Below are 10,483 nucleotides of genomic sequence, written 5' to 3'. Positions count from 1 at the left end.
TCTTTTATTCACTCAACTCTCTCACTCATACAGGTCTCCCCTGTTATCTCCTGACTCTTCCCAAGCTCTCTCTCTTAAAGAGGCCCATAATAAATAATAATGTGTGAAACTCACATTAGCTCTCCTGTGACTTATAAGCCTAGTCTCTTTGGTTGGATCACTCATCCTGATCGTGTTTTATATAACATGGCAGTTTTGCCTGTTTGGGCTGTTGAAGGTTCTGGGGAGTGCTTTCCTTCCTCTGTTTGATCAACAGTTTTTGGAAGAATTTCGGCACATGGTTTGTTCGGCATAGGAACAAAATAACATCTGTTCATTTTGATGGTGGCTTAAGGGCTTTCCACCAAGTATGAATGAGGTGGTCTATAGTGAACTTACTGTACAGAGTTGTCTGAAACACTGGCAGCGGGACATTAAAGGTGAAGTCCAAACTCACGTTTCGCAAGAGAACGCAAAGTTTTGCGGGGAACGCAAAATTTTGAAAATATTTTTTCCTCCCATTCCATATTTTTTCTGCCACCGTGTCCCTTTAGAGGCTCTGTACTACAATACACTCCTGACTAAAATAACTTTTTAACCTTTTGAATTTGAAGATCAAGGAATATTGTACTTAATTTGTCTTCTGGAAAACATTTAAGTGTCAAATAAATAAACAAAATAAGAAAAATTTGGACATCTTTATCCTGTTCAAAAGTTTTCACCCCTGACTCTTAATGCATCGTGTTTCCTTCTGGAGCATCAGTGAATCTTTGAAACTTTTTTAATAGTTGTGTTTGAATCCCTCAGTTGTCCTCAGTTTAAAAAGATGGATCTCAAAATCCTACAGCTAGAAATGGTTTAAAAGATTGTAAAAGGTAGCAAAAGATGCTGGAAATCTGAAGAATTTTCAGGACCTGGAGGATTTTTCTGAAGAACAGAGCTCCGTTTAACTGCTCAGAACAAACAAGAGATTCATGAACAGCCATCACAAAACAAAACAAAAAACAGTTGTAGATCATCCAGGTAACCACACACAGTATTAAGAATCAAGGGTTCACAAACTTTTGAGCTGGTCGTTTTTATAAATGCAGCTATTCTTTTGTGTTATGGACTGTATGTAAACATTTCTTATGTAAAATATCTTACTCAGGACAGTACTAAATAAAAAATAACATGCATATTGTATGATCCCTCGTATTTTGTTAAAATTATTCACTTTTCACAGATTCCGTAAGGGGTTCACAAACTTTCAAGCAGCACTGTAGGGTGCCACTTGGTAATGTTATAAGAAAACATGGAATTGGTTTCCACTGCTATGCTGATGATACTCAATTATATATCTCATCACAACCAGATTAAATCTCCAAATTATCCAATTATCCAAGAGTGTGATAAAGATATAAAACATTGGATGACCAGTAATTTTCTTCTATTAAATTCAGATAAGACTTAAGTATTACTTATTGGACCAAAAACCTGTACACAGAATCTCTTAGAATACAATTTGTATCTAGAAGGATGTACTGTTACTTCATTCTGTACAGTTAAAGAACTGGGGGTTATATTAGACAGCAAATGTGAATTGAACTCCATCTCTCCCACTTCGCTTCCTGTCTGAATACTGTCCTATTGCAATAAAGGCAAAAACACAAAAAAATAAATCTGTTTTAAAAACGAAGAAAAATAAGGAAACATTCTGAATGTGTTGAAATGCTTCGATCTAAAGGTGGGTCAGTGTCAAAAGTGAACAGTTCCTGTCATTGGCGCCGATCCCTTGGGTACTCGAGCTCCCGGAACGGTCAAGCACAGATGAAAAAATTAGGTATTCTCCATAAATTTTTTAACCAATAAAAAAATTGATTGCAGCATTCAGACATGACTTTCTTCTCACTTTTATAGTTCATTTAAAGTAGTTTCTATGGGGTTATTTTAATGACAAATGTGTAGAGCATATCCATGTATTGTGTGAGCAAGTGTCTTCTTCACTCTTGCACAAAACTCTCAAATATACAAAACCCATGTGCTCTCAAATATACAGTGGTCTCCTCCATCAGACCGAGTGTTCGTGTCCAATGCCTGTATATACATAAACCCTAACATACTCCCCAAAAACATGCTTCTTCGGCAAGCATCCATTATAAATCAATCGCAGGGCATTCATTTCATGACAACTATGTAAACATACTTAAATGTGCAAAAATACAAAACTTTACTAATGTGACAGTGGTTTGCTTTATTCAACAAAGAGACCTAGATCACATACGAAATGAATAAAAAAAAAATCAACAAGTCAAATTACCCTGTTTATGTGAAACGGCTCATCACTGGTGGAGTCTGTGACAGTTAGATGTGCTAACACTAAGGCATAACCTGATATTGCTGAGTTCAACATGTTCCTGGAACAACATTCAAATCAACCAATCAGATTTGAGGGACAAGTTTACAGATTATGTCAAGTTTAGGCTTAAAATCATGAATTGGTGCTTCTACATCAGTGTTATTCAGCTATCATTTCCCTCTGATTTTTGGGATAACTTATGGGTAGGGGTAGGTTTAGGGGTAGGAATAGGGTTAAGACTAAATTTTCAGACTAGAATGTTGTTCCAGGATCAAGAAAATATGTTGACCCAGGAACGCATCTAACTCAGCAATATCAGGACGTGCAACACTAAGCGGGCGTTTGATGAATAGTAATGGGGCTATTAGAGAACTGCAGAAGCTTGGGGCGTCAATTCGCCAGAGATTTTAACTATGCTAATCCCAGATCAGTGCTCCTTAAAATCATTCAGCATCTGGGCACAGGCCTACACAGTTTTATGTATTTTATTTGATACAGATTTATACTTTTGTTGACATGTAAAATTGTAAGTAGTTCATTCTTCATTTTAATAATCCATATATTGAATCTAATCATCTCATACTGAATACTCATGTGGTACTTAAAGCTATTTTTCCCCAATACTTTTTTCACACTGAGGGCATGGAGGGTTGCTCTCCAGAGTGAACTCTCATGTGGTTTTCATGTTGATAAAAACTCTTTCCACGCTGTTGCTCTAGTGTGAATTCTCATGTGGCAATTAAGGTTTCCTTTTCGGTTGAAACTTCTTCCACACTGTTGGCAGGTAAAAGGCATCTCTCCAGTGTGAACACTCATGTGGACTTTAAGGTTTCCAATTTGAGTGAAACTCTTTCCACACTGAGGGCATGTGTAAGGCTTCTCTCCAGTGTGAATTCTCGTGTGTCTGTTAAGGCTTACTTTTTCAGCAAAAGTCTTTCCACACTGAGGACATGTGTAAGGTTTCTCTCCTGTGTGAATTCTCAAGTGTCTGTTAAGGCTTTCTTTTAGAGTGAAACTTATTTCACACTGAGGACAGGTGTAAGGCTTCTCTCCAGTGTGAGTTCTCATGTGTTTTTTAAGGCTTCCTTTTATATTGAATGTGTTTCCACACTGTTGGCAGGTATAAGGGTTCTCTCCAGTATGAATTCTCATGTGGACTTTAAGGCTTCCTTTACTACTGAAACTCTTTCCACACTGAGGGCATGTGTAAGGCTTCTGTCCAGTGTGAATTCTCATGTGTCTTTTAAGGCTTACTTTTTCAGCAAAACACTTTCCACACTGTTGGCAGGTGTAAGGCTTCTCTCCTGTGTGAATTCTCATGTGTCTTTTAAGGCTTACTTTTTCAGCAAAAGTGTTCCCACACTGTTGGCAAGTGTAAGGCTTTTCTCCAGTGTGACCTCTCATGTGTCTTTTAAGGCTTACTTTTTCAGAAAAAGTCTTTTTACACTGAGGACATGTGTAAGGTTTCTCTCCTGTGTGAATTCTCATGTGGACTTTAAGATTTTCATGTTGGTTGAAACACTTTCCACACTGTTGGCAGGTGAAATTCCTTCTAGTTCCTGTCTTTTTAGCCCTTTTTCGTGAGGAAGTCTTTTCAGTTTGTGAGCAACTAAAAGTTTTTTCTCCAGTTGTGAAATCATGATGATTCTTGTATTGATCATGCTCTTCTACTTCACTCTCCTCTTTTAGCACCATCAGGCCTAAGGTGAAAAGAGACAAATGCAAATTAACACTATTTTATTGGCACAAAGCAACAGACAACAAAACAAAACAACAAAAAAGATCTTGATCTTGGAAAGCTGGACTGGATCACCCTGATCGAGATCAGATTACCAAATCCAGATTACCAGTGCTCTAAATGGAATCACATTCACAGTGTGAATTTTTATTTTTATTTTTTATTTGAAGAGACAGAAAACAGCACAATAAAACAATGCAAACACCCCCTTTTTATTTTCATTTTAACAGTCAGACTCATACAGAAACCCTAAAGCAGGGGTGTTAAACACACCTGATACAGCTAAACAAGTCCTTCAAGCTCATTTGAAAGGAACAGATATGTATGTTAACTGAAAATCTTTGCAATCAAATGCAAAGTTTCATGAAGGAAAGCAAAACATTTGCAAGAAAATGCAGAAGCATTAAGATAATTTTTCTTCCCATCTCAAATTCCCATCACCATGTCCCTTTAAGGGCCTTGTAGCTACACCTCTGACTCACAACAAAAAAAAAAAGATGCAGTTGTTAGAAACTACTCTTGACTGGTTCATCTCTGATAATTGCGTCACTTTAATTAAGATACAATAATAAAAAACAAACAAACAAAACAACAGTTAAAATGAAATATATAATTTTAGTTTAGGCCTCTAGACCATTTTTCCTGCCGGTGTGACCACAACATTGCACAACATTCAGATCGATAATAGAGAGAGCAGTGCCACAAGCTACTCACGAGTCGCAGGCCGATCTTGATCATGCGACACTCTGTTACTACACAATGATGGGAGATCCAGTGAAGAAATCCATTGAATTCCCCACAGAATTAACAACTAGTTAATAACTAATTAAGATCTAGTGAGAAGCATTCAGATTCAGCTCAGAGATCTCTGATATATACGACAGATATCAGAGAAAACAGCATTGACTTGGAAACCAACAAGACTACACAGTCTGCAAAAAAGGGAGATCAAAGTTAGGAGAATGTAAGAGTGGCCCGCCGCCACACAGGGCAGCCTTTAATTTGGTTAGAGCCTGTTGGCACAGCTCTGTCCACTGGACCGGATCTTGTGCTTCCTTTTTAGTGAGATCAGTCAACAGGCTGGTAAGACTCCCAAAATCCCCAATAATAGTGAAAAAGCTGGCCAATCTGTACCCAAAATTAGTGGATGCCTTAAATGGGAATTAACTGCCACTTTAACTCATATGATTTTTTTCCCTAAATTGAATACTGACTCGTACAAAATGATAATCCATCACATCCTCTTGCACACACCTCATCTTAACCTTGCGGCTCATATTCAATGCCCTTTGTTGCATAATGCTTTGATGAATTGAGGTTTGGTTACAGCCTGAATCCACCAAAGTGTAATATATACCCCCCTTAATACTCCCAGGTATTTGGTACTGCCCAACTTGATCAGGGGCAGCCCACAGGGAGTCAGGGGCAGCCCACAGGTAGTCAGGGACCGGATCAATGCTCCCACCTCCATCACTGGACACTGGTCCTGGAAATGACCTGGCTAACCGCATCTGCAGCCGAGGTCTTCCCGCCGCCCCAGCATCAGAAGGATGGCCAAGAGACTGGCGGAGAGAGGGAAGAGATGTGGAGCAGAGGGTCTGAAGCTTTCTGACATGCCTCCTCGTATCCCAGATCTAGCTCCCTGGGAAAACTCTGAGGCCAGACTGCTTCTTTTTCTCTGCTGTTGGGTTCAAGGGGGCACGTTGCTCCATGACCTGGGAAAAGGGAAAGGACGAGAGAAAGAGAGGGAGAGGAGCTGGAGAGAGAGAGATTAGGGAGGGTCTCACCGACCCCGGGGCACACCACCAGATGGTCTTCAGCCAGCTGGATGGCCTGATTTAGAGACGCCGGGCGGTGGCACTGGACGCGTTCAGCTGTTCTTCAAGGAAGCAGAATGATGAACTGCTCCAGTACCACCAAATCAATCACTTCCTTGACGTTGCATGTCTGGGCCATCAGCCACTTGCGGCAAGCGTCACAAAGCTGCCATCACAAAATGTTGACCGCCATCTCCCAGCTCCACTGGGGCCCGTTGAAGGATGCTTCAAACACTCCACTATCATTCCAGTCACCAAAAACCCCAAAACATTGGACTTAATAACTTCAGACCTATAGGTCTCATGTCTGTGATCTTGAAGTCATTTGAGAGACTGGTGTTAGCCTACCTGAAAACATCACTGGATCCTTGCTGGACCCTCTGCATTTTGCCTACAGAGCAAACAGGTCTGTGGATGATGGAGTCAACATGGGACTGCATTATATCCTGCAACATCTCAATAGACCTGGGACTTGCGCAACAATCTTATTTGTAGACTTCGCTTTGGCTTTCAATACCATTAGGCCAGAACTTGATCATACAAACTGATCAGGCTTTTTGTGCCCATCCCAATCTGTCGATGGATTACCAGCTTTCTGACATATAGGCAGCAGCTAGTGAGGCTGGGAAAATTCACATCCAGGACTCTGACTATCAGCACTGGCACTCCACATGGTTTCATCCTCTCCCCACTGCTCTTCTTACTGTACACAAATGACTGCACCTTCTAAAGATTCCTCTGTCAAGCTTTTGAAGTTTGCAGATGACACCACAGTCACTGGCCTCATCCAGGATGGTGACGAGTCTGCAAACCGACAAGAGGTTGAACAACTGGCTATCTGGTGCAGTCATAACGACCTGCAGCTGAAAACAGTGGAGATGATAGTGGACTTCAGGAGGAACATACCAGCACTCCCCCAACTCACCATCATGGACAGCACTGTAAAAGCAGTGGAGTCATTCAGGTTCCTGGGGACCACCATCTCGGACCTGAAGTTGGACTCCATTGTCATAAAGGCCCAGCTGAGGTTGTACTTTTTTCGCCAGCTAAGGAAGTTGAACCTGCCACAGGAGCTGCTGACACACAGCTGCTCAGCTGTCATTGAGTCTGTCCTGTGTTCATCTACAGCTGTCTGGTTTGATTCAGCCACCAAATCAGTCATCAGGAGACTACAACGGACAGTCCGGAATGCTTAGAGAATTATTGGTGCCCCCTGCCCACCCTACAGGACCTGTACTCTTCTAGAGTGAGGAAAAGGGCAGGTAAAATCATCACAGGCTCCACTCACCCCACAAACTAATTTAACTGTTGCCGTCCAGACAGGACCTCACTAGGCACTAGAACATCTATGCACAGAAACTGTTTTTTCCCACAGGCTACTTCTCTCTTGAACAGTTAAATGCCTTCCGAGAGCAATACTAATTTAATTTATTATTATTTATTCATACTATTCACAATACTGTAAATGTTCTTTATCTGTAAATGGTTATTCTGACTAAACTTTTCTGTCTTTACACTTTTTATATTTTTTTTCCTAAATGTTGTGTGTCTTGTTATATTTATGTGTGTGTACCGGAAGATTCAATACCAAGGTAAATTCCTCATGTGTGCACACTTGGCAATAAAGCTCTTTCTGATTGTAAGATATGTTCTTTGTGACCATAGAACCTAGCTGAGAAATGGCACAAGACAAAAACCCAGCTGAACTAAGCAAGGACCATTCTCCCCTGTTCTTTCACCTCAAGAGTTTTTGTTACCAAGGTCTCTTATTAACAAAACTAAACCAGCAACACCTCAGGCAGCTGTAAACATGCACAATGTTCACTTTAAGCCTAAAGAATATTTTGGCCATCCGCATCCCCACACCCTGCCTTTGGTGCAGCTAAATTTTTGTGACCGTGCAGATGGTGCACATACAACAACGCATGTGCAAGTGACTTTAGTGCTTGAAAACAAAGTCCACTAAATAGCGCATACATGGCAAAAGGAGTATACTCTAAGGGTGCGTTCACAATTGTAGTTCGGTGTGTTTGGTTCATTTGGTCCAGACCAAGGAAGAAAAAAAAAAAAACATTTAGTCCTGGTCCGATTAGCATTCAGATTGGCAATTTTATCACCGAACCAAAAGATACCGAACCTTCAGGCATAGGGATACATTCACAACGTGATTGGTCGGATTTTATGACGTATTGCCGATTTTGAGACAGAATTTACATAACATCCAAAACAATGCTGTTTGCTGAGGTAAATACGCTCGTTGTGTGTGCGTAGCGGTGCATAGCCTGCATGTAATGGTATTTTGGCCAGCTGGGAACTCGTGAAGAGCTTATAAAATGTGTAAAGTAGTCAAAACAGCGGAGGGAATCCATCCGTCACACACACAAACAAACAAACAAACAAACAATCTGCTGCGTGGAGATGCCCGTCTGATGCCTGTGATGGGCAAACTCGCGACTATGACAAGAAAAACCGACATGCGTGAGGATTCTGTCCTTTTTAGGGTCTCGTCTTCCTGTTTTTGGTTTGTTTACATGTCTTTGGTCTGTGTTGCGTTCATATATCATTCGAACCACACCAGAGTTCGTTTGGAAGTGGACCAAGACCCATCTTCAGCGGTTCGGTCCGCTTGTTTGGTGCGCACCAGGGTTCGGATGGCAGCGTTTACATATGTTCAAATGAACCGCACTAACCAAGCAATCACACCAGGGTTCGTTTTAATCGAACCAAACATGACAAGTGTGAACGCACCCAAAAAACTCCCTAAGAACACGCTCACTCTGTGAAAATCAAGGGGACGAGAGTCTGTCCATATAAACTTCCCTCGTCCACTTCATTAAGTGGAATGCAATTAAAGACGGTGGCAGTGATTCCCCCAAGGGGAAGTTTGCGAGTACGTGTCTAAAATTGGAGTGGAATGCAGCCCAGGAACTGAGTTTGACACTCCCGAAATAAAATATAAAACATGACTTTTTCATTGTTCTCTATTCAGAAGTAGATATTGGGATTCATGTTAAATAATTGTCTTGTTAAGGGTAATTCTGTATTATTCTCTATTTCTGTAGAGCTGGACATTTTAATGAGGATCAAATGACTGAGTTCAGCTTTGAGAATGAAACCAACCTGCTTGTTCCTCACTTTCTTCTTGTTTCACTCTGAATGTTTCTTCAATCTTTATGTCTTCACTCTCCTCTTTAATAAACACCATCTTTAAGTCTTCACGCTCCTCTTTAATAAACGGCATCTTTATAATAATGCGTCACGTGGATCTCAGTCGCTTCATCAAGAGTTTTTCTGTGTTTGGTCCCTCTGTCCTGTTTAAGATGAGAATCAATAACAGAGAAGAATGAATCCATACTAAATTTTTGGGTGCGTCTCAATCAGCTCTAGTTCAGCGCACAGGTAAGAGAGTCAGTCAGAGTGAGATTTAATGGATTTAAATTACCTGATTAGACAAAAAAAAAAAAAAAACAACTCAAAACTAACATTGCAAATTTATAAAAGAACACAAACATTTCATAATTAACCATTTGTGATTTATATTTAGTATATAGTTTATAAAACTGAAAACATTTTAGGTTTGAAAAAGTTTCCACTACACACGTTTGTGTTTGTTGTTCTCCTTAATAGTTTGACCAGCACGTCTCGTGATGCAAGCGATTCGAATCACTGAATCATTTTGCAAAGTATTTGATTCAATTGACTCGAAATTTAGAAAAGCTCAGTTTTTCCATCACTACTCGCCAGTGACCGAATTCGTGATAATTTATGATATTATCACGAATTTATGATAAACTGATTCACGATAAAGGGAGCGAAATGAGACGCAGGTTTACTGTTTCTTATGTGTGGATGTGCTTTACTCACACAAAACATCCTATTTTAAAGTTAGATAAAGCATTACAATGTTATATTCAATAGTAAATAAACCAATTTTACCTCGTTTGTAAAAACTATAAAACAATGAACGATGTCTATCAATTTAAACAGCTTCAATTCTTTAAACAAATCTTTCTTCAGCCGAATCACAACAGATGCAGGAGCGCGGCGCAGCATTATGACGTCATGTCGCCACGCTAAAATAAAAGTCCTGTTCACACTCTGCTGCCTAAAATCACAGAAGTGCAACCAGATAATCCCTTATTAAAGTATAAATAGTGACTAATGTGATAAAATGCTAAAAAAGAAGTTGAGTTTGTATGTGTTAATTGAAATACATATAAAAGGCAGTGTGTTTTTACCAATATTAAAAATGTGGACTTTCAAGTCTAAAAATAGGTATATATTTCACAATATTTTTAATGAAATTAATAGCAAGTCAAACAATGTCATTGAGACAATTTTTTTTTAAGTTTGTTTGAATTTGAAAATTTGTTTGAGTTGCTGCCCATGTAGTGATTCAAATCGCCCACTAATGAGTGAACACAGACTCAATTCACTCCTGCTCCACAGAAAACACTGCATTTTTAAAATCAGCCAGTTTAATAAATGTTCTGCTTAAAAATGATACACAAATAAAGAATTATTTCTTCATATTGTATTGTATTAATGTGTTTTCCTTAAAGTATTTTTAAGATTCACTTATAAAGTGGAAAACACACAAGAACAATTATT

At 39.6% G+C, this 10,483-nt stretch overlaps 1 protein-coding gene across 2 annotated transcripts; it reads right to left on the bottom strand.

Moving 5' to 3' along the window:
• Window positions 1-2,520: 2,520 nt before the first annotated feature.
• Window positions 2,521-9,935, bottom strand: LOC125261705 (gastrula zinc finger protein XlCGF8.2DB-like). 2 transcript variants are annotated; one of them, XM_048180271.1, is made up of 3 exons: window positions 9,809-9,935; window positions 8,993-9,183; window positions 2,521-4,017 (listed from the first exon to the last, which is right to left on the bottom strand). In XM_048180271.1, the coding sequence occupies exons 2-3, from the start codon at window positions 9,111-9,113 to the stop codon at window positions 2,999-3,001; spliced, it is 1,140 nt and encodes a 379-aa protein (XP_048036228.1). In that variant the 5' UTR covers window positions 9,114-9,183; window positions 9,809-9,935; the 3' UTR covers window positions 2,521-2,998. The 2 variants fall into 2 exon arrangements, with proteins under 2 accessions (XP_048036228.1, XP_048036229.1); XM_048180272.1 differs by lacking the exons at window positions 8,993-9,183; window positions 9,809-9,935 and adding an exon at window positions 4,770-8,256.
• Between the last annotated feature and the right edge of the window lie 548 nt (window positions 9,936-10,483).

Source organism: Megalobrama amblycephala, unplaced genomic scaffold (genome assembly GCF_018812025.1).
Source record: "Megalobrama amblycephala isolate DHTTF-2021 unplaced genomic scaffold, ASM1881202v1 scaffold467, whole genome shotgun sequence".
NCBI lineage: Eukaryota > Metazoa > Chordata > Actinopteri > Cypriniformes > Xenocyprididae > Megalobrama > Megalobrama amblycephala.
This window is presented reverse-complemented; position numbering and strand designations above follow the sequence as displayed.

What these genes read in the sequence shown, in the direction of transcription:
- LOC125261705 (XM_048180271.1), bottom strand. Translation starts at nt 9,113, where the DNA reads ATGCCGTTTATTAAAGAGGAGCGTGAAGACTTAAAGATGGTGTTTATT. An exon ending in AGAAAGTGAGGAACAAGCAG is followed by an intron (nt 4,018 to 8,992) that starts GTTGGTTTCATT and finishes TTTTCACCTTAG; the next exon opens with GCCTGATGGTGCTAAAAGAG.